The 23042-nt window shown below is 41.7% G+C and overlaps 1 protein-coding gene across 3 annotated transcripts; it reads left to right on the top strand.

Moving 5' to 3' along the window:
• The first annotated feature begins 9 nt into the window (after positions 1–9).
• traf2b (Tnf receptor-associated factor 2b) lies at positions 10–22532 on the top strand. Of its 3 annotated transcripts, XM_012817343.2 has the most exons (11): positions 10–86; positions 3558–3771; positions 9933–10011; positions 10532–10630; positions 13923–14084; positions 14217–14291; positions 14774–14848; positions 16787–17263; positions 19637–19814; positions 20052–20200; positions 21022–22532. In XM_012817343.2, exons 2-11 carry the CDS (start codon positions 3584–3586, stop codon positions 21241–21243), a joined length of 1704 nt encoding a protein of 567 aa, XP_012672797.1. In that variant the 5' UTR covers positions 10–86; positions 3558–3583; the 3' UTR covers positions 21244–22532. The 3 variants fall into 3 exon arrangements, with proteins under 3 accessions (XP_012672797.1, XP_031434232.1, XP_031434231.1); XM_031578371.1 differs by lacking the exons at positions 10–86; positions 3558–3771 and adding an exon at positions 3778–3999; XM_031578372.1 differs by lacking the exons at positions 9933–10011; positions 10532–10630.
• The last annotated feature ends 510 nt before the right edge of the window (positions 22533–23042 follow it).

The following is a 23042-nucleotide window of genomic DNA, read 5'->3' as shown; positions in this document are numbered from 1 at the left end:
TTTTTGACTCCACCCAATTTGCAAACTTACAAATACAGTGCTGTGAGTTGTTACGTTGCGACACAACACCCCCCAATTTTCAATTGGTAAGTTAGTATTTTTAAGTTTCTAGTTATTTACACGTAGTGTGTGTATGTCGTTGTACTATAGGTTTATGCAAACATTAGTTCGAGGAAAGTGATCCGTCGAGGCTGTAGGCTAGGCTACTTACTTATCAGCAGCAGGCCTTTTTGCAGATTTAGCTAGAACAGCTGCGTAGTCACAAGAGACGAAGAAACTGAAAGAATGTTTTTTTTAATTATTATTCTAAAATGAGTTACTATGGTTACAGGCCACATTTGTGTGAACAACCTAACCAGTTCGGCGAGGCTGCTGACAGCTCCACTTGTTAGATAACGTTTTCGGTCTGTACTTACAATGTATGCTATATTTAATGACAAGACGTCCTAAACGTGTCTCAGAATTTCCATCCATTTTATGCATGTAGTTTTTAAAAGTTTGTTTATAAGCACATATATAGTTGTACAAGTATTTCATTTCCTTCAACTATCCCCCTTTGTTCAGACTGTTCTCGCTGCAGTTGTAAAGGAACAAACTCTTCTTTAACTTCTTACTATTTGCATGGGTGGTTTGTTTACCCATCTACAACTGAGCTCACAATATGTTGCCGTTTAAACATGACTTCAGAAGGTTACTTGCCAACTCACTGCCTTATCTCAAACTATGCTGACTTTAGAAGAGTTGTATTGACCAAACAGTAATTGGGCTATAACACAATAGTATACATAACAGGCTATTATGCGATCTAGCAGCTTCGGATGAACCTTAACAACTGTACCTTCAACTGAGTGGTACACTGACTAATATGGAGAATGCTGTCTGTGCTACTGCCTCACCACGTCTGTTGTGCCTGGCATTGTAGTATGTAACTTTGGGATACAGGACGCCAGACCTCTCGCGAGAACTACGTAATGCTTTGTGTCACCACCTCACGCAACAACAACATTACCCACAAACAAAGCTAGGGCAGTATTCTGTGTATGGACATCATGGCAGAGGCCAGGAAGAAACCATCTCTCATTGAACCAAACCATTGTCTGAGGATAGGAAGAGAAAAAGAGAGAGTAACCGAGCAAGTTAGATGCCTGGCCTTTTTTCTGTAGGACTAGTCAGTAATGTATTAGCTGTCTTGCTATATCTTGTGTTGTGCTTGATTGATGTTTGGCTGGGTCAGGAAAGTTGTCAACTAATTTTCATCATAAGTATCCCTACCAATGTTATTTATGAAAGAACCCGACATAGGCTGTAACCTTATGTAACCTTGTCTCACAGAGATTTGTAGTTTTTCCAGATGCCCAAAGTCATCAACCTGTCATGTCATCCAAATAAATTAATCTCACGTCAAAAAGTTTGATCAGCCTTTGTCAGTCTCATGCCAATAAGGCTTGGAAGTTTGCAAACTTGAAAACCTACCTCAGCTAGCTTTTAACAAATGACACTGTCTAATGTATACTAGAATATGCATTTCCTGAAGGAAATACTAGTGCATGAAATGCAAAAGTTAAGAAAGGAAGAAGAAAGGAAAGAAGAGTGAACAAGAGTGGCTATGGATAAAGACAGTAAAGAGAGAGTGAAGAGGGAAAATACTGAAAGAAGGAGAGAAAATTGAGTGAAGCAGAGAGATGGAGTGTGAGAAAGAGGAGTTAGAAAGGGATAGAAAAAAGTGGATGGAGGTTCTACAGAGAGGGAATTAGTGAAAATGAGAAAGAGAATAGACTAGAGGAAGGAGATGTTAGAATGATTGATGGATAAAGTGGAAGATTTAGAAATGGCATGGAGGAAGTAAAGGAAATGGAAGGGAGGATAGAGGACTGTAAAGTCAAAGAAGGCTGACAAAAAAGTTGAAAAAAGTGTAGGTATTGATGGACAGAGTAATTGAAATAAGGAAGGAAAGAAGAGTGAAGATGAGTGACAAAGGATAATGAGATAAAGAGAGAGTGAAGAGGGAAATATTGAAAGAAGGAGAAAATATGGATTGAAGCAGAGAGATGGAGTGTGAGGGAGGATAGAGGACTGTAAAGTCAAAGTAAGCTGACAAAAAAGTTGAAAAAAGAGTAGGAATTGATGAACAGAGTAATTGAAAGAAGTGGAGGAGTGGCTATGGATAATGAGATAAAGAGAGAGTGAAGAGGGAAAATATTGAAGGAGAGAGATGGAGTGTGAGAAAAAGAAGACTGAGAGGGAAAGAGAGAAAGATGGAGAGGGAGAGAAAAATAAGTAGGGTATGGTAGGTGTGTCTCAATATTCCTAGTTATACAGTTGAATTGAGAGGGACAGAGAGAAAAGGTCCCTTGGAATTGGCGCAGGCTTCAGTGAAGAACAGGTGCACGCCAGTTTAAAGACCCTATTATGACGTCACGATGGCCCAATGTGTGTGAATGGGAGACATTTTATTAGTTTTTCTTTAATATCTTAAAAAGTATAAAGTTTAGAAAAATTCAAAATACATAGCTGAAGTGTCCTTTACAAGACATACGCAACAAAGTTGTTGTGTTAAGCGGTTTGAGCTGAATTAATTTCAGAAATTGGTAAAAAGAAAAATAAGAAGTAGGAGGAAGCCTAGGAATAACAATACAGGGCATTTCATGCACTGTAATTAAGCATGTCACCAACAACATTTCATTAGATTACACTACATACTCCACATTCAAACGCTTAGAAAAAAGTCTCTTCTACTTAATAAAAACAACAACAACAGCAACAACAATAACAAAGGTGCTTTTGTGAACATTTCACTGGGGTTGTCAAGCGGGCATCTTCCTTCGTTCATGTTTTATTAAAAAAATGTATGGAAAGAGTTTCATAGAAATAAGAAACAAGCTATCCTTAAAACATAGATCAGTTGAGGGGCAAAAAATGCCTTCCACTTAAACCTTAAAGGTCGTTCTAAGATAGGGTGACCAGACCTAAAAAATGCGTCTGGCAGGGATTCCAATACCGTCCGGGATTTTGCCTCGTCGGATATTTGTGTTTCTCTGGGTCTTTCACAAACTAGTTATTACGCCCTTACAAGTTTTTTGGAAAGGGTATCTCCCTTACGTTCCACCTTGTTGCGCGAGCTCTGACTCTAGAGAGAACTGTCATTGGCCTTCTCAGTGTTGCCAGATGTATGATAAATATCCTCCAAATACGATCTTTATGAGCCTTTGGCACGATACTTGGCAATTCCAAATCTGGCAACACTGAGCACCTTGCCGTCTCCACCAGTTGCATTGTTTACAACAGCACATGACATCTGCATGTGTAAAAGATGTCAAAACTTCGTTGCGGGGTCATCTGCATGTGAATTTATTTTTGTAAAAACTTCGTTGCGGGGGAGGGGGAGGGGTAGTGTATAACATGCCGCGACGAAGTGTCCTCTTTTTCACAAACTCAAATCTGGTCACCCTATCTAAGAGCTACACGTAACAGACACATAGACATCATGTTTTAAGCTATTTGATCAAATCAAATTACACCAGATCTCATCATTTTATCTCTTTGTTTTTCTTTAACAGAATTGTCTTACACAGTGGGTGCATGGATGATGATGGCACGCATGTCTTTGCCATCTTCACTGGACTCCTCGTTACCGGGGATCAGTCGGTCTGTTCTCAGCAGTCACATGGAGACGAAGTACCAGTGCCAGCAGTGTGATGATATCCTCAGGAAGCCAGTTCAAGCTAAATGTGGCCATCGATACTGTGTGTTTTGCTTCAACCAGCTCACCAGGTACTCGTGGATGCTGCCCAGCTCCTCAGTCTGCAACCTTTTAATCACTTGACCTGTTCCGCAATCACTGGGCATGCTGGTCGCAGCTCCGTTAATCCTACATAACAGCACCTTGTTTGTTTGTGGCTCTGTCACTTCACTGCCTCCCCTTCACTTACCTTGATGCAGCACTCAGTGATGGCTTCCTTGACCTCCTCTGTAGGATGCTCACCAGGATATATTTATGTGGTGAGTGTGCTCCTCTACAGTTGCACACTACCACTTCAGTTTAAATCAATGGAAGGTTGACTCAGCATTTTTATTAATAGTCAAAGTTGTTACCCTGTATTGGAGTCCCAGTTTGTGCTTTCCTCCTCAGAACCATTTCTAAAATACAACTTACACACATTACTGAAAAGTGTTTTGTTAGTTCTCAGAACTCACTTCTAGAATATTACTGATATAAGCTACAGAAAACTTGATTATTCGTAGCTACAGAAAACAACGGTGTTCTTACTTGTTAGCTCTGATTTCTTTTTCCTTTTCAATGACACAAACTTATTTTTGTAATGATAAGCAGCTAGCTGTGTTATCAGGCAACGTAGTGACATCACTGAGTCCTGACCTTTAGTCAGCTGACTCTAACGATATGCTCACTTATCGTCAGTGGCGGCTCCTGAAAAAATTCTCAGGGGGGGCAATTTTTTTGATAATGATTAAGGCGACCCATTCAGTAGGTACATTAAGTTAGCTGATTAACTCATACAGCAATACCTTTTTGTCCACTATTGGCAGCAGACAGTAATATGTCCCCTCTTGCTACATAGCTAGAGTAGCAAGTTACAGGTGGAAAGCTATGGAAAGTTGCATCCAGGAGCCTTCATAAGCAAACATGATGTGGCTCCACATTAAATGATCCCACTTTTTCATTATCCACGTGTCTCAAATGTTGTATGATGTAACATAGCTTAACAGGACACATGATATGTCCAGTAACAACATAAAGAAGGGGTAACATAAGTCAAAACCAACAATATTTATTGACTGATCTTGAAAGCATCGGCTTACAAAAGCAAAATAAGTCATCACATAAAAAATTATTCAGTGTTAGTGCAAGAAGCAAACTGTGAAACACACTGGGAAACCTATGAAAAGTGACAGTGGTATATAGAAATACAGACCGTGTTAGCCACTTCGAGACCGCAATTTTCTTTCGTTCCAATTCTTGGATGTAGGATTTCTCTCCCTTTGCAGAAACCTGTTGAATGGATACATTTGGTCTAGGAAGTCCTAGTACGCCAACTAAAAAGGAGTTTCTGTCAAAGAGCGAATCGAGTTGTTGCACTGAACAGGAGCCATCTTGAGAGAATATGCGTCTGGCGAGCTGTATGACGTACTCATACGCTTTTACGTCCATTACTTATGACACGACATGGAGGGGCGAGCCCTCCCGGAAGCCATAAAGAATGCATTGAGAGCTCTGTTTTGTGAAAAAAATGGATTTAACATGGGAGTGGTCTGGGCCGATTTTCATTTCGCCCCAAATCGCCCCAGAAGGGGCGGGGCCATTTGAAGCACGACTTTAGGCTGACTGAATGACTGTTAACTGATTAGACAATGACATACAGAGGCAGATCAGACGGTCTAGTGGTAGAATCCGACAGAAATAAAATTATTACATTTAAATTTACATGTCGTCATTTACGCAACTTGCAAGGATATTGCGTTTATACATCAGGAGTTTTTTTTTTTTTTTTTCCCTAGGCAGTGCATCACCCCAATCGCCCTTATGGACAAGCCGCCCCTGCTTATCGTCTCAGTTTTTCATTTATAGCAGTTAAATTTGCCGAATTTTCAGGGGAATTCTTGGATTCTTGGACTGCTGATAACGTACCCAATTTCGTAAAAAAAAAAAAAAAAAAAACTTTTTGTTTGTAGGGCATGCATGAGGCACAGTACCTTTCACGAGAAATGTTCACGGCCTCCTGACACCTTGAGTGAATAGCAATACCATATTTTCAAGGCTATGAACCATACCATATATAAACTGCATTACGGTATTTAATCTTATTTTATAAAACAAGCCTGTGTATTGACCGCACCCGTGTGTTAACCGCAGTTTATTCAATGTTACATCATTCTGTCACGTAAAACTAAATACCACGTAATTGAGGTGCGAGTGCTACTAGCCATTTAAAAGTTGTATGGAAAGCACAAAGCACAAAGATTTTGAGAAGTTTATGCTTACCTAATTGCTATGCTAGCTAGCTAGCCAAAGGAAACTTTTAAATGGTTTAAATGGAACTTGAATGTGAAAGAGGGAGAGAGACCCATTTTACCTGGCAGTTACTGTTCGCATTACTAACTTCATAGCGAATAACATGCATTATATGCATATGTGTATAGACCACACCTGAGTATTATTACAGCGGTTAAAGTAGCATAACGGATCAATCGCTAACGATATGCTAGCGGCTAAAACTAACGAAATCTCTTGAAATGTGCTGACTTTGACATTATGACAAACTAGTTAGTCAACAACTGTCCTAACACAGTCAAACATCAAGCAAGTGCAACACAAGACAAAGCAAGACGGCAAATAAGCTACTTACTAGTTCGGCAGACAGTAAAAACCGGGCGGCTTCAGGCAACCCTACATAACCTAGTCATTTGCCTACAGACCCTGGTATGGCAATGGCACGGAGGCGATTCTCCAAAATAAAAGTCATTGTAGCGCCCCAATTTTAAAGCTGTTATTTTAAGGTAAAACTGCTTATCCTAACCCTAATCCTGAAGTACAATTACTGCATAATGCCACTTTAATAGTCTGGAAATTACGGTAGCATGCTGCGTTGGCTTTTTGCTTTAAACCTTTAGATTGTCTTTAATGCCACCTTGTGGCCACATTGTATTTGTTGTGTTTCGATCAAAAATGATCTTGCACATTAAATCCTTGTGTTTTACTCTTCTATTTCACTGTCAGGGATTTTTCTGTATAACACTGAACCCCATGCAGGTTTTCTGGTAGCAGCCCTCTTGCAGTTTCCTGTAGACTCACTCATGACTCATACCATAAAATGGTTTCTAGCAGTGACGTGCGGTGAGGTTCGTGGCTGGTGAGGCACAGAAACCGGAAGTGATTACGTCATTCCGGTCTCTAGTTGTTTAAAACATAGACATGTATACATACAAGTTATTGTCTAATACCAGGACTTTTAAAACGATCGTTTAATTATGATAAGTTATACGGCTCAATACTCAACTGACTTGTTAACCGAAATTTTACAGTCATACGACTAAACTCACAAGTGACTTGTTAACCTAAGCTATACGGCTAAACACACAACCGGAGACGGTTGTGACGGTGGTCAAACAGGGGACTGACGAACACTGCGATTGCTTTGTTCTTTAATTCCTGTATCATACACAAACAACAGTTGGCATAGGCAGCATTGCTGACAGGCAAACTTCTTCGGTCTCATTTTATACAACACATTAATCAAATAAAAGTAAACCAGTGCACAAACAATTCGAACAACCATGCACATATTACACACACATTTCGCTATTTGAGCAACATACCTGTATACCTGTATACCTATTCCTGCAGAAGTAAAATAAAATGATAAAATACATCAGGTTCAGTATGGCAGCACGGTTAGCTAGCCAACGCTAGCTAACGGAACGTGAGGAATGGGAAGTTCCCAGCAAACTATAGAGCGTATTCACGTGACGTCAGCATCTCGCGTGGCGCCATCTTGGGGTCCACTTATTAAATGTCAGAAGAAGTTGACCTAGCGTGTCCGCTGTCTGATTATGCAAGAGGCCTGCAACCTCATGTCCTTCTGCGTTACCAAAGAAAGATTTCAGCAGTTGGAATCGATCCTTTTTTGATTCAAGATGAGCAGTTAGACGCGGATCGCCTGCCGCCAGTGGAGGCAATGGATCTTGCGTCGTACTTAGTACTGGAGACAAGTTTTTACACACAGGAAAGTTTCAAGGCGTACAAAAGTCTGCAGGCTTACAACTACGTCGTCTCTGGCTTTGTACAAAGCGCCAAGGGAAAACGGTTTGATGGGAAATACGTCGTGGTTGGGAAAGTTTTTGTATTTTACATTTGAGGTTAACCTGGAGATAATGTCGTTGTTTGTAATTCTTGTTACCATAGTAAGCTTTACTGTCCTTCCCCCTGTTTGCAGTGCAAGGCTAAATAAAGTCAGACCATGCAGTGCTGCAGGTGCCCCCCTCCCCACATACCTTGGAGTTGTGAGGTTTTGTTCCTGAAGACTGAGCACTACAAAAAACTCAACAGAAATGAAGGGTCAACATGTGCCCGTTCACCCCCATTTCATCACTATTTGGGGCAATGAATGATCTAAGTCATTTGGATAAAGATGGAAATAAATTCAAGATGCATTGCTACATTCTCACTGTCACAATTTGTATGGTAGTATCTGCACTAAAACTTGATTTAGCGCTATTAGTATGAATATGAATTCAAAACAGTATATCAAATAAAAAACTATATTTATTACTATCCTTATCTGTACAGTATGAATATCGACACCCAGTCGACACTAAACTGGTCCCAGTGTTTGCTAGGCTGTCCAGACACGAAGTGTTTACCACACACACGTTCATTCTCCAACTTCTCCGCTGTCAGATCCGCTCTATTTATGGCAGAAATCCATTGTCTGCGCCGAGTAGATGTTAGTCCCTCCACACGTTCCCCCTGGTTAGTTATCACACGAGGGACGCGAAACAACCTAACCTTTTCGCGGTGTGTGTGCGCTTTACCCGTCCTAGTCCCACATCCAACAATGAGGCACAGTACCATAATTACAAGGCACTCAAATTGTGTCTCCTTCAGGATATGATGGTCAGAGCGGCATAACACACAGCAAAACAATGCCGTACATGGACCCCAACATGGCCGCCAAAGCTTGTTGTTATGGATAGGGGTCACGTGACTGAATACGCCCTATAGCTAATCACAGTGTGTATATATAATGAACCTCGTAGTCAAGTGAAAAATACAACAACTTTCTGCCGATTGACAAAACTGCTTTACAACCAACACAATACATATTAATCATAGAAAATACACGTTACATGTCGAAGTTGTCGACATTCACTGCATCTATCTATCTCAAAGTTTACAAATTGTGATGGTAATTTTGCATAGTGGACCTACTGCTGACAGGCAAACTTCTTCGGTCTCATTTACATTCCAGACATTGTCACACGTTGAGAAGAGATGACAGGGAAAGCAGTAAGCTCCGGCATTGGTCTCCCATCATTGAACATTTCACTTTTGGACTGAAAGTCCAGTTTTGAGAACTGCTTCAGCTTAGCAATACAATCTTCCATTTTCGCGGTCAAGTAGAAGTGTAGAAGAAGAGCAACGTTCCCCAGCAGATGCGCCCTCGCACGCCCCCTTCATTGAGGCAGTGGTACTGTGTGCCTCACCTACATGATTTTTCAAAGCGTTTTGAGCTCAGCTCAAAGGTTCTACGCATGCGCACGCAATATGAATATTTATTTTATATATTATTATATATTATATATATATATATATATATATATATATATATTTTTTTTTTTACTTTTCAGCTCTGCCTCACCTGCCTCATATGACCGCACGTCCCTGGTTTCTAGTATGTAAGGCTATAAACGAGACAGGGGAAATGTTGCTGTCGCCACATTGTAAAGAATTTCGATCATTGCTAAATTGATGGCTTTAATGTGGGGTAGGCCTTTAACAGCTTCTCAGATTTGTTTTCTTTTTTTAAAACACGGATGTATTTCTTCTCAGTTTTAACCAAGCTTCCTCTTGCTCAAGTTTTAGTTCTTGAAAAAAATGTCCAGTGGTGCATTGTAACCTTACATGGTAAACACTCTGTAATACACTTGCATGTGTTTTATCATTCTTTGAAATTAAATGGTTCAACTCTGCAAACTCATGTCTTTAAATAAAAGGGGCACATCAATTTAGTATTTTCAATGAAAAATGTGCTTTTCCATTCGACCCCAACTGAAATTTCTCTTGCAGCCTGTTATTTTCAGCTAAGTTATAGCTGGGTGAGAAAAAGATAGTTTTGCATTTGAGTCTCCATTTTGCTTATCCTAACTGGAAGGTTTTAGAGTACCAACCCCATACATAACTATATGTTTTTGTCCAGCTCCGGCCCCAAGCCCTGTGAAGCATGTCGTGTGGAGGGTATATTTGAAGAGTCTCAGTCCATGCTGAACGAAAAAGAAGTAAGTTTGTTTGGAGAAATGACTGCAAGAATATCTTGCTTTATATGGTAGATATCTCTGATAATTTATCTACCTGGCCCTTTCTGCACACATTCTGTGTATGTGTGTGGGTGGCCTTTCTGCACACACCCTGTGTATGCGTGTGGGTGGCCTTTCTGCACACATTATGTGTATGTGTGTGTGGCCCTTTCTGCACACATTATGTGTATGTGGCCCTTTCTGCACACATTATGTGTATGTGTGTGTGGCCCTTTCTGCACACATTATGTGTATGTGGCCCTTTCTGCACACATTCTGTGTATGTGTGTGGGTGGCCTTTCTGCACAAATGATGTGTATGTGGTCCCTTCTGCACACATTATGTGTATGTGTGTGTGAACCTTTCTGCACACACCCTGTGTATGTGTGTGTATGTGGCCCTTTCTCCACACACCCTGTTTCTTAGACTCTGGACTCAATTCAAGTTTTATTTACTGTAATCACACTTTAGAGATAATAACACCATATTCCCTGGTCTGCAGGCGTTTCCAGACAATGCGGCGCGCCGGGAGATTGATGGCCTTCCAGCAAAGTGCCCAAATGAAGGCTGCCCTTGGACTGGGACCATGAAAGAGTTTGAGGTGAAGATCACTCCAATACACATAGCTTGGTTGTGATTGTATGTGTATTCAGAGGTCGCAGTGGCATGCTTTGTGTCACATGGTTTACGCTACTGATAACATGGCAGCGAAATGAGCGAAGTGAAGTTCTGCGTTCCATTAATTTCTGTTGGAGGCAGGCGATTGTGACGTAAACGAGCGAATTGGGAGAAGTGAGCGAAAAAAGTTGGGAAAAGTTGAATCCTATGCAAATGAGGAGTGAATTTTGCCGGCGACAGCCAATCAAATAGTTTGTTGTCGTCTCTGATGATAGATAGAAGACATTCCTCCAAAATACCTCTTTTTAATGATTTTATTGCCGTTTCGTGATTTCCGCTAAGAATAATTTTTTCTTCAGGCTAATAGAACTTTAACGCTCCAGGTGTTGTGTAGCCACTCATTACTTGCTGACTTCAAGTTACAATGACTTTCCGCTACGTTAAATGACCGGACTTCTTGCGGAATGATATGAAAGATGTGAATTAGAAGCACAAAACCCGTTGCCAATGACAGCGGTCATTAACTTTTCGCAGTGGTGAATATCAAGAAATTACAGACCTGCTAACGTTGGGGTGCCCCATTCAAAAGTAAGAAATAAAGGCCTGCCCCTAATACAAGCCTGCCCCAAATACAGGCCGGTGCTCTGTGCAGCCTAAGTAAATAAAAGCCCTGGCCACTATTTGAGGATTTACGGTAGTTACCTACTCCAAGTGAGCACTAGCTGATCTTTATGTAAATAAAAATAGTGATATACAAAATCCCTATCATATCTATGACAACCAATGAACAGACGCCTCGGTGCTTTCTTTCTTTCCTTTCCCTCATTATTTGGTTGAAGGTATCTAAAGCTCTGTGCATGTTCTCCTTTTACCCCACTCACTAAAATTCAAATATTTCCCGCCGAGTTTATTCATGAACAGTCTCATGAGGCGCGTTTTCAAACTGTATGGGGGTGGCAAGCAGTTGCTGTCATGGTTTACGGGTTTCTGTGGCTTGTTTCCGAGTGCAGCTGCCAAGCATTCTTACCCCCTCTACTGTTAAGTCATGCATTGTTTCTCAATGAAACCCCCCATATCCCCACATCACACAAGTACTCCCTGTAACTTCCTTTGATGAGTATGGTGGTGACTGCAACATTCTGTTTCCTGTAGACATTAATCATGCTTAGTAAAGAATCAGTCACCAGCCCACATTAGGGAGTTTAGAGATAACGTGTAAGGAGAGTCAGAGGGAGGGAACAGGATGTGAAACGAATGTGAAAGATCAAATTTCACATTCCCCAGAGTGGTTTCAATTCTCTGGAAATCCCCCGAAAAACCACAGAACCACACTCACACACTCACACACTCACACACACACACACACACACACACACACACACACACACACACACACACACACACACACACACACACACACACACCAATGTTGGAAGTAAGACCAAAGACCACATGGTGGGAGGAGAGTAGGAGGAGACTGCTCAGAGTTGTTATGATTTGAACAGGACAGAAAACTGAAAATGCTTCAAATGACAGGGGCCTGATATGAGCAAAGACATTGCCTGCTGCATTAAATGCATGCATGCATGCAAAAAGGAATTGGCCCATGGCACTCTTCTTTACAAATAAAAGGAACAGAAGGCAAAATGTTGAACTTGGTGAAACAGAAAGAAACTGCTTATTGTTTGGTTTTACTTCACTCCGAAAGCGAGAAGTTTTGTCAAGTCAGACATTTTGTGAGGTCACGTAGCTCTAACCTGTTTCATTTGTGCTGAAAACGTATATTTTACTTGGCAGTCTCACTAGGATTAAGGTCAAATTACTTACTTTTTCCTGTATGCCATGATGTTGTGTGTAGCTCTTTTCTTAGCAATAAAGCTTTCTCTAAGAGGAGTTCAAATGGGTGACAACTGTATGAAAGAACTGATATGTTACATCTGCAAACATGGTTCACAGTGCAGATGAATAGGTGACCATTTTAACTGCCAGGGAGAATCAGTCATTATAAAACCTTGGCGCCAGACGCTTGGAACTCGTCCAAGGTATGTTCTGGCTGTTTTAAGTATGCAAACAGATAAGCCAACGGAAAGTCCCTCAAGCAAAAGGGTTTGTCCTTTGTCAAAGCATCAGAGCACTAAAGCATAGAGTTCTAGCTGTACTTTGGTTGGTAGTACATCAGAATGACTTGCTTACCGGTATTAGAGAAGAAACAAAGTTCATGAAGTGCCCTCAATTGCTAGTGCTAAACCTGTTGTGCAAGCTTGGGCTTGTGAAAGACAACTGTGCACTTTGTGTTGTGCAAGCAGATTGAGGCTGGAGGGTGTTCACAATAACCGCACATTGCATCAAAATGTTTCAGACCATTTTCACAGTTTAAACATTCAACAATTGGCTAACAGCTCAAGGAAAGTCACCAGCTTTAATCCAACAACTTCAACTCCCTCATCATGTGGGTGGAAATTGCAGTTACACCCAGTTGCTTTATCATTTGTTGACAGACCACATTTTATAATGTTGTTTCAGGCAAACTGTCAGAAAAATGATTGCTAGGTGAATGAGTCAATGATTTCAAACAATGATGTTGTCACGCAACACATTGTGTGTATTATTAGGTACTTACTGAACTTGTCTGCTTTCGGTTCTCCACCTAGTTATTTAGAGAATGTAGAGAACTCATCTCATAACTATTCGCAGAACTGATACACCAGAGATACAAAATGAATGATGTGAACAAGTTTAGAAGAACAGTCATCATAATAAAATAAAAAAAGAAATAAAACCCTCCTCTGCCTTCCTACCATATCCCTTTGTGATCCGTTGGAAACTCCCTGCTTCAGTGAGAGGCTTTACTAAACTGTAATTACAGGGCCCCATTTAAGGGGGGTAATTATGCTTTTCTGTGAGCCACAAAGAAACTTGTTCTAAATTCATAAGATTGCACCTTTAAGAGAATCAAACACTTTGGTCTTTAAAATCGTTCAGCCAAACCAGGAGATCCCGTAAGAGGAGGGCCCTCTTAAAGGTACATTTGTTGCCTGTACTACTGCAAGTTGAACAGGCAATAAAAAAGGAAAACTGTCTTCGAATGGGTCTACTGCAAACAACGGACCACATTGTAGTCAGTTTTTATTTATTTATTTTTACTGAAAAACAATGAAGGGGGGGAAAACCCAGACACAAAAACACAGGGGTTAGTGTTTTTTGTGCACACAAGACCTTTTCAAAATGGCATGCTTGTACAATAACACATTTCATTCTTGTATATTCATCTGCAGGGACAGCACGAAGGTCAGTGTGACTACGAGACAGTTACATGTGAAGCGTGTCAACTTCACATCTTGCGCAATGACAAAGACCGGCACAACGAGAGAGAGTGTGAAGCCAGGACCCTGAACTGCAAATACTGCAAAGTTTCCTTCAACTTCAAAGATATCAAGGTGCCTGTCACTTTTATGGTCCCCGTCAGCTAAGATCAGTATCTTTTCCTAGAACAGGATATATTTGGAGAACGTGGTGTAATTTTAATATCTTGTTAAACCTGACTTGATTATCATCTCGCACACCCACAGGCTCATGATGAGATCTGCACGAAATTCCCCATGCAGTGCAAAGACTGCGGAAAGAAAAAGATCCCACGAGAAAAGGTCTGTAAAAGTCAGAAAAGGTCAGACCTTTTATGTGGCCTTGCTGACTGTGTGTACAGGGTGTATGCATACAGTCATGCTTCATTTTCCGTAACCATATAATACTCTACAAGCAAGGGTGTGTGTGTTTGCTCATATTTGTTTTATGTAAATAAGGGAGGGGAAGGACACCAGAGAACCCTACACATTTACTTGTTATTTGTAAATATTAACAAATTATTCACCTTTAAAAATAAAGTTTTAAATAGTACTTGTTTGTCCTTGCTGCTGTGTGAGTGGGGTTAAAATTGTAATCAAACTTGGGTTTTTTTTCTTTCTTTTTCACGATGACACACTTTACAGATAGTGCCACTTTTGGAATTGTCTGGAATTTTATGTGGGTTTATTTAATCTAGCCAAACAGCTGTGTGTGTCTGTGTGTGTCTGTCATAGCAAAACCTCTGGGGGATGGGTCCCTGACTTTGTCTTTCCCTCCTCCACAGTTTCCAGAACATGTTAAAACCTGTGCCAAGAGCAAGATGGCATGTCAGTTCAGTAAAGTTGGCTGCCATGCTGTGGTATGTATAAATTACTCTAGTTTTGCCAACAGACATGATCTGGCCTGTGGATCTGCATGAGATCATTCATTCATGTCCTATTCATTTCTATTTCTGTATTTCTATGGGGTTAAAGCATGTGGTGCTGTGCAGATTCCAAGATAAGTCAACTTTGCATGTTTAACATAGATTAACAGAGCAAAGGGCAGTGAACAGTATTCTGGAGTCTCGGGAAGTACCAGCATTTTCTATGCGTGAGTGTGACCAAAGGCAGTTGAGTCTCAGTAGTATTTAGGGCGTATGTACTTCCCCCTTCCACCACATCTGCTCACGATAGCATTGCCCTCTAGCCACTCTTCTGTGGAACAGTCTGTTCTGTTCTGTTTTCTAAATAGAGAAATAGGATTGCAGAACCAGTTTGTCGCGATCTTCTTCAGACAAACAGTTTTTTCCTCGTCAGTGAAACTGAGGCAGTTGAATTATTTTGGCTTTGTGTCTTGCTTTAGGCGTTGGTCTTCTTGGTGTATCATTGCTGGGATGTATGACTAAATTTCATGGGTGAAGTTGGTCATGACATTTAGTTCATTCTTGTTTTTTTTTGGTTTGTTTACTTGATTTTTAGCCTAGTTATGGTGGTTATGTAACAAATACATATACACCTTTTATATCATATACAGTATATATAAGACTGCAGATCATCTAGATGTCATGATTTGTGAGGAAACATTATGAATCCACCCTTAGTTCCTCACACCCTTGTTCTGACTCAAATGTTGTGAAATACTGGGACAGGTTGAGTGTGGAAATGTTGCCTTCATATTATTGCTCTCGTTGGTCGTGATTTGATTCAAAACATTTCTCTGTAGTTAAGTGTCTCTGTAGTTAATTCTGAACTAACTATGAACAGGAGGCCTGCCAACTGATTGCCATAAGTACGTTGTGAGTCAGTGTGTTGTCGCTTGTGAGTCGGTTAAATCTGTTGACTGGAGTACTTTGTTCGGTCAAGTGACCCTAACCCTAACCCTACCGCATCTGGTCAGAACATGCTGAGACCTGATAAAAAGTCCCTGCCATCACATGGGATGTTCAGATAGCACTGTAAGCTAATCTAGAACACCAAGGTTCAGGCCACGTGTAGTCAAAAAAAAAATGCCACGTAGACAGCACACTTGAATCAGCCTTAACTTTTAGCACAGTTAACAGTACAACAGTGCCTACCTTCCTCCTACTGCTGTTCGGTCTTCTCTCTCCAAGGCTCCGCTCTGTAATGAACCCTCTTTCAGTTTCAGACTGACAGTGTTTGCTGCAGTGCCCTCTGGTGCATCACTCCTGCACATGCCTGGTGCATCATGTATGCGTTTATATGTTGCATTTTTTAAAACAGTGTTAACCTGCCTGAAAACCCCAGTAAAATGCTCACAAAAGTAGCTTTGTTGTTGTTGTTATTGTTGTTGTTGTAGTTGTATCCTGCTGCTCGGGTTCTATGGTCATGTCAGTCATGTTGTTGTGTTAAACACTTGTCAGCTACAGACATGCATGTAGTACTATGATGGAGTGCCCTTACGGATCCCGGGTACAACATGCTGCACACGTTGCGGCGGTCTCCAGCCAGTTGTGTGTTGTTGGATATTGCTGCAGTTGTTCTGTTGGATAGGTTAGGTTAGGTTGCTGGCTATGAGTACTTGCGTGTGACAGTGAGAGGATTGGCCAATGCGGGAAGTCCCCAACTAATAGCACAAGGCATTTATCTTCTCCTGTGTATAACTATAATTTAAAAACATAATGCAAGTTGAAATGTCATGGTGCATTCATAGTAGTAAGTTTAAATGCATAATGTATGACAAATAATTAAATAACTAAATAATATTAAAAACACAAGACAAAAACTTGACACAGCTCCATATTTTTTTTTGTCTAACCTCACACGCTTGGTCCCCCTTTCCACTGGTTCCCCCACAGGTTGACAATGGGAAGCAGCATGACCACGAACAGTCCTCCATAATGGACCACCTGCGGATGGTCCTGACCGCCCTGTCGTCGGTGGTGCTGGTGCAAAGCGACGGGTTCGGCGAGTACCAGGACGACTGCGGTGGACTGGGGCTGTACCGCGCACCCGAGGAAAAGGCCGTCGCGGAGGCAGCAGCCTCTGGAAAAGCCTACAGCAACAGCAGCAGCAGCAGGGCCGGAGGAGGAGAAGGACGAAGGGATAGCAATGGGCTGGGGCTTTACCAGGCTCCAGACGAAGGGACGGCAGGGGCCAGCGTAGCCTCTGGGAGGGGAAGGAAGAGCACAGTGGGGCTGGAACAGAAGGTGACGGCGCTGGAGAACATTGTGTGTGTGCTGAGTCGAGAGCTGGAGAGAAGCTCGCTTACACAGGAAGCCCAGGCGCGCCAGCATCACTTGGACCAGGAAAAGATTGAGGGCCTCCACAGCAAGGTAGAGTCACTGAGCAATCAATACCCCTGTGCATTTGCGAATACGAATTGAGCTGTTCTTTCCTGAAGGGAACATACACTATAGGGACAAAAGTATTTGGCCACACCTGTTCATTTTTTAATTCAGGTGTTTCAGACCCGTTGCCACAGGTGTATAAAAAACAAGCACCTAGCCATGGACTCTCCATTTGCAAAAAAAATTGATACAAAATGGGTCATTCTGAAGAGCTCAGTGTCTAAGTTCAAGCGTGGTACTGTGATAGGATACCACCGTTGTAATAAGACGGTTCGTGAAATTTCATCCCTGCCGGATATTCCACAGTTAACTGTGAGTGATATTATTAGAAAGTGGAAGCATTTAGGAAAAACAGCAACTCAGCCATGAAGCAGAAGACCGGGGTGGGGTCAACAACTGCTAAGGCGCATGGTGTGTAAAAGTCGCCAACGCTCTGCTGATAATATAGCTGTGTTCTGAGCTACACTGGCATTAATGTAAGCACAAAAACTGTGCGGCTGGAGCTTCATGGAATGGGTTTCCATGACCGAGCAACTGCATGCAAGCCTCACATCACCAATGCCAAGGGTCGAATGGAGTGGTGTGTAAAGCACACCGACACTGGACTGTGGAGCAGTGGAAATGTGTTCTGTGGAGTGACGAATCATGCTTCTCTGTTCGGCAGCCAGATGGCCGAGTCTGGGTTTGGCGGATGCTGGGAGAACGTTACCTGCCTGACTGCATTGTTTGAGTTTTGTGGAGGAGGGATAATGGTATGGGGCTGTTTTTCAGGTTTTGGGCTAGGCCCCTTATCTCCAGTGAAGGGCAATCTTAATGCCTCAGCATACCAAGACATTTTGGACAATGCTATGCTTCCAACTTTGTAGCAACAGTTTGGGGAAGGCCCTTTTCTATACCAACATGACTGTGCCCCAGTACACAAAGCAAGGACAATATGACATGGTTTGATGAGGTCGGTGTGGAAGAACTTGACTGGCCCGCACAGAGCCCTGACCTCAACCCCACTGAGCACCTTTGGGATGAACTGGAACGGAGTTTGCAAGCCAGGCCTTCTCGTCCAGCATCAGTGCCTGACCTCATAAATGCTCTACAGAATGAATGGGCACCAATTCCCACAGAAACACTCCAAAATCTTGTGGAAAGCCTTTCAAGAAGAGTTGAAGCGGTTATAGCTGCTCCAGAAACTCCATATTAAAGTATATGTATTTGAATACAATGTCATTACAGTCCCTGTTGGTGTAATTGTAACCAAGGTTAACCTAGACATCTTCTGATGGCCCAGATCTCAGATTGAATGTAAACAAGTGTTACATAATGGTCAGCCATCCGAATACTTTTGTCAATATAGTGTAACTTGGTAAACTAATCTCCACATGTTCCACAAGTTTTCCGGTGTCCAAATTCAGTTAATTTGCTTTTGCTTTAACAGTAGAATGTGCATTTCAGTTAAGAATTTGTTACAGTTACTTGCCATTTCTGTGTTCATCTCGAAGTGCAACTTATATCCTCTCGCTTCGCTGGTAGGATGACGGCGTTGGCATTCTAGAATTCCCTCAACAACACGGCTGAAGAGCAAAGAGGTGGGAAAAGTGAGGAGAAGGAGGAGGAAGAAGAGGTTTTTTTTGTCGTTCAGTTAAAGCATAAGGATTTCTTGCGATCAAATGCCGGGGACACACTGCATCACAACATTACAAACTTAGACCAGGCCGAATATCGAGACACCAGTTCTCCACAGTGCAAGCGAGTCAACAATACACCCATGCTGGTTCGAACTCCTTTCTTCAGAGGCAACTGAGATACGGAAAACAGACTAGAATGATATGATAAAAACAATGAGCGAAGGTTTTGGCAGGTTTAGCACCACCATGGAGGGCTAGGAACACTGTGCAACTGTGCAGTATGAGCACACATCTGAGTGCGACATATTTGAGGCATTCATCATCATCGCCGGCGCTAACAGTGTATCCCCTCATTTGTCCTCATCTATGCACAGGAACAGTCATTTACATCTAAAGGAGCAGAGCCCCTAAAGGCCCACTGCCCCTTCACACTCCATACAACCACAAGACTCCAGCGGTGCCTTGACAATAGACAATTGACAGATTGATCAATGAGATTGATCAATGATCAAGGATCAATGGATGAATTAATTCATTTTAAATTTCCTCCCTTTGTGTGTGTGTGTGTGGTGTGTGTGTGTGTGTGTGTGTGTTTGTGTGTGTGTGTGTGTGTGCGTATGTGTGCTCTCGGATACACTTTTGCTGTGTTCTGTGGTGGTTCGGGATGGTCGTGTGTGTGTGTGTGTGTGTGTGTGTGTGTGTGTGTGTGTGTGTGTGTGTGTGTGTTTGCATGCTGCAGATTCGTCAGCTGGAGCGGACTCTGACTATGAGGGACCTAAAGTTATCTGAGACGGAGCAGACTCTCACCGAGCTGGAGCTCTGCACATTCGATGGCGTGTTTGTCTGGAAGGTCGCAGACTTCAGCCACCGCAGACAGGATGCTCTCGCCGGACGATCTCCAGCCCTGTTTTCTCCTGGTGAGGCAACCGTTTTGCACATTTTGAGCAATGTAATGAATCACTTCCATAAATATTGCCACTTCAAATATGCCAAATTGTGTTTCTTGGTTTTTCTTATGCTTCTCTTGTCCTCCAGACAGGCGTTACTGTTAACAAAAAAACTCTTATGTTTCTTTGTGCCACCATCTTGTGATGTTTGTCATCTGATTGTTTGTCTTCTTTTCTTCCTCCTCCTCCTCTTCTCTTGTCGCGCAGCGTTCTACTCCAGTAAGTACGGCTATAAGATGTGCCTGAGACTCTACCTTAACGGAGATGGCACAGGCAGAGGGACACACCTGTCTTTATTCTTCGTGGTGATGCGAGGGAAGTACGACGCCCTCCTCAAGTGGCCGTTTAGTCAGAAGGTTTGTCTAACTCAACAAATGTCTCACTGTTGTCATGTGTATTCCTACAGCAGAGAGTTTAAACTGTGGCATTACTACCAAGGTACAAACAAGCATTTCCTATCAAAAAAAGCTATTCAAGGACAATGCCTTAATCCCACCACTGATTGACCAGGCTGTATGAATACTGTATGCTACAGTGCATTAGTGGAGGCCAGAGCCTTCATGGAGAAAGGGAGGCGTTTGAGATGTAGTGCATTTAATGCTGAAAGTATAGAGTCTAACAGACTGAAACAAGCATAATTCCTTCACCATGCTGCTCCTTTGTGAAAATAATACCCATATGGCAGTGATTTGTAAGGTTCATACCTGTACTGAACGAAAATATAAACATGATGAGTGCCATGTGTTGGTGGTTGTGGTGCCATGTTTCATGAACTGAATAAAAAATTCTCTATGCTCACAAAAAGCTTATTTCTCCCACATTCTGAGCATAAACTCTTGGATCCACAATCATACAGAATCCAGAGTTAAGGGCCTAATTACTGCCGATTTCCTTATATGAACTGTAGCTCAGTGAAATCCATGAGATTTTCTCATGTCCATATTATTACTAGTGTCTATATATAGTGAGGAGTTTAGACACTGATGAGTACCAGGACAGGGTAAACAATGGGAAACTGGTTCATTGTATAGTATATGTGCGTATACGGGTGCATTGAAGGATTTTTCAACAAGCAAAGTTTTCACTCTACTGGAATGTTTTTGAAAATGGGACAGTCCTCTGGAAATGCCCCACACCCTGATTTTCAACTCCTCTCCTCTCTTCTCTCCTCTGTCAGGTGACCTTGATGCTGTTAGACCAAAACAACCGGGAGCACATCATCGATGCCTTCCGGCCCGACACCAGCTCCACGTCCTTCCAGCGACCCATCAGCGAGATGAACATCGCCAGCGGCTGCCCCCTCTTCTGCCCGCTGGCCAAGCTTGCCTCGGCCAAGAACTCCTATGTCAGGGAAGACACCATTTTCATCAAAGCCATAGTAGACCTAACAGGTCTTTAGTGAATTCTGGGTAATATTTAATACCTCTGCGACTCTTAACAACGTAATATGTAACAAACGTTATTATTTGTATACAAACAGTATATTTGTTATACTTATGCTATATTATATTATAAATATATATAATCCAAAAACAGTTGGAAAACTCGGGAAAACGAAAAGCAGAGGATGGTTTTATCCCAGTGGATTAGAAAGCAGTTGTGGAAACTGGTCTAACTAGGCTACCTTGGGTGTCACACCACTAAAAACCTATGAATATATCAAGCATATTATTTCTGTGGTTGAGGAACACCAACATTGTGTGTGACAGCCTGCTCAAACTGTGACAAATCTGCACAGTAGATCTGTGCATCCAGTTTTTGTGATGTAGTGTTATGATGATCGTCACAGGAGATTATTAGGAAAGATGGCAATTGATGCTGAATACCTATCTAATTATATTATAGTGAATAATTATTATAAAAATATGATATAATTATATATACAAAGACATTTTAAGCGGCTGACTGCAAGGCAAGGAATTGTTAACATAATTAGATGAGATAAGAATTTGCTTTTTTTCCAAGCTTTTTTTATTTGTATGGTTAAAATTGTGTTACTGGGAGTTTTTAAGCATACTTGTTTAGAAGCGTGTTGTGTGGCTGGTTTTGAGTTTGCAGGGGCTTGGGGGTTTCAAAGCTCCACGGTAATAAGAACTGGAACCGAGAGACACCCCAAGCCCCAGTAAAGTTTTGCCTTTGACATTTTCAATACACTTACATCTTCATCATAGTAACTACCATCAATCTAACCACCATCAGTGCTGATTGAACCAAACCATGATGATCATTAGTAATTATCAAGTAATTAATGATTTTGTACAAGGGCTTGTTATTCTCCATTATTATCAACAGATTATGAAAAGGGAGTGGGAAATGGGGTTTTATTTGACATTGTTCTTAGTGCATTCTTTCACTAAGAATCTAGTCTAATATGCTTATGCGACTGGTAGGCGATGATTTATATGTTCATAATCAAATGTAGCATCAATAAAATGACCTCACACGCAAAAATAGGTGGAAAACTGAAAAAAGGTAGTCCCTTGCGAAATACTTTCAATATCTGCAAATCATGCAAAGGTGCTAAAAGTCGCATGTGTGCGCGTGTGTGTTTGTGTTTGTTTGCGGGCGTGTGGCAAATATTCAGGATGTCCGTGCTTGTTTGAGCCCATGCAGCTCCAATGTTTGTCCGATATAAGGTGAAGATTCGTATAATACAAAGTCATGAAATAAATCTACATTATCTATGCATATTCTGAGTGATATCACACCTACATAGGTGTACTTCTGTGATACTCTAGAGTTTATAATTATAGTATTTCTACTGCAACTGCTGTATCTATACATTTTAATAACACCATCTAACAACACAAAGTTGATCACCATATACCTGAGCTGGCGGTTTCACACTTGTGTTGGTTGTGCCACCTCTCTGTGTGCTGTGACCTTGTCGAGGTGGAGAGGCTTGAAGGTCTTGAACTCTGAACGCTATACCAGGTAGGACACCATCCCGGTACCCAGCATGTAAGACCACACTGGGCAGGCCTAAGGTGAGGGGCTAGACTAACTACAGCATATCTGTCAGGCTGTTGGGGGATTTATGTATGTACCACCAGTGAAAGTTTTTTTTTGAGAAACTGAAAAATATAAATTTTTGTGAAGCCCGTTAAGTCCTGGTGCAAGATAATCATGGGAGAAACGATGGTAAATCCTGCCAGACTGAAATGTCACACAACCACCCACCAGACTAAAATCTAATGT

Source organism: Clupea harengus, chromosome 12 (genome assembly GCF_900700415.2).
Source record: "Clupea harengus chromosome 12, Ch_v2.0.2, whole genome shotgun sequence".
Taxonomy (NCBI): Eukaryota; Metazoa; Chordata; class Actinopteri; order Clupeiformes; family Clupeidae; genus Clupea; species Clupea harengus.
The sequence above is the reverse complement of the archived record's forward strand: the minus strand, read 5'-3'. Positions and strand labels throughout refer to the sequence as shown.

Bases quoted from the DNA above. Each gene is read 5' to 3' on its own strand.
- traf2b (XM_012817343.2), top strand. From the start codon at position 3,584: ATGATGATGGCACGCATGTCTTTGCCATCTTCACTGGACTCCTCGTTA. The intron at 14,085-14,216 runs GTGCCTGTCACT...GCACACCCACAG, and splicing joins TCAACTTCAAAGATATCAAG to GCTCATGATGAGATCTGCAC. The intron at 14,292-14,773 runs GTCTGTAAAAGT...CCTCCTCCACAG, and splicing joins AAAAGATCCCACGAGAAAAG to TTTCCAGAACATGTTAAAAC.